Here is a 1137-nt window from a genome sequence, read left to right on the forward strand (position 1 = left end):
TTGTGACTTGAAAGTCATGGGTTTCCCTGGTGGAAATTGAAATGATTTTAGAAAAAGCAAAACAATATTCAATGACAGTAAAGGTGAGTTGTTGACGCTCGTACTCACCTCTAATTACTGCTTACGAATCAAAAATCTAAACTTCATCACAGAACTGTTTTATCTGAAGATTTGCAGCATTGAAGGTATATTCATCCAGTTTTCAAGTTTAATACACTACAGTTTCTTAAACATTAGCTACTATAATAGAAAAACAGGGCATTTGTGTATAATTTCTTATATATATACTATATGTTATAGATATACATTTATATATATATATAATTGCATCTCATAAATATTTTTATTTTCTAGCTGTTACCACAAAGTTATTCTCAAAATGACTACAAGAAACATAACCACAATGAATGGATTCCTCCTCAAGGGGTTCTCTGACAACCATGAGCTGCAGATCTTGCATGCTTTGCTCTTCCTGGTGACATACCTATTCAGCTCAGCAGGGAACTTCATCATTATCACCATCACAACACTGGCCCCACAGCTCCAGTCTCCAATGTATTACTTTCTGAAGCACCTTTCCATTCTGGACCTCTCATCCCTCTCTGTCACAGTTCCCCAGTATGTTGACAGTTCATTGGGAGGAAGTGGCTACATTTCATATGAACAGTGCATGCTGCAGATTTTTTTCTTCGCAGCTTTGGCCTGGAGTGAGCTGGCCATTCTCACAGTGATGTCTTATGATCGCTATGTGGCCGTCTGCCTCCCACTGCACTATGAAGTCATCATGAGTTCCAGAAAGTGCACTTGGGCTGTGGCTGCTGTGTGGATAAGTGGAGGCATCTCAGGAACTTTATACACAGCAAGTACTATGTCTATCAGATTCTGTGGGGACAGAATAATTCACCAGTTCTTCTGTGATATCCCCCAGTTGCTCAAGCTCTCCTGCTCTAATGATTACTTTGAAGTACTGGAAGTGTCTACTTTCCTATCTGTAATGGCTTTTGCCTGCTTTATGGGGATAGCCTTCTCCTATGGCCAGATATTCTCTGCAGTTCTCAAGATGCCCTCCGCTGAAGGCCGATCTAAGGTCTTCTCCACCTGCCTGCCCCATCTCTTCGTTGTTTCATTTTTTCTTTC

At 40.5% G+C, this 1137-nt stretch overlaps 1 protein-coding gene across 1 annotated transcript in view; it reads left to right on the forward strand.

Moving 5' to 3' along the window:
- Positions 1-358: 358 nt before the first annotated feature.
- Positions 359-1137, forward strand: part of LOC116074577 (olfactory receptor 14J1-like) — a 9776-nt gene continuing 8997 nt past the window's right edge. The window contains exon 1 of the mRNA XM_031347238.1: positions 359-1087. Within this exon, the coding sequence (XP_031203098.1) occupies positions 380-1087 (708 nt within the window). The 5' untranslated portion in view covers positions 359-379. The remainder of the gene's footprint in view (positions 1088-1137) is intronic.

Source organism: Mastomys coucha, unplaced genomic scaffold (genome assembly GCF_008632895.1).
Source record: "Mastomys coucha isolate ucsf_1 unplaced genomic scaffold, UCSF_Mcou_1 pScaffold3, whole genome shotgun sequence".
In the NCBI taxonomy this organism is placed as follows: Eukaryota; Metazoa; Chordata; class Mammalia; order Rodentia; family Muridae; genus Mastomys; species Mastomys coucha.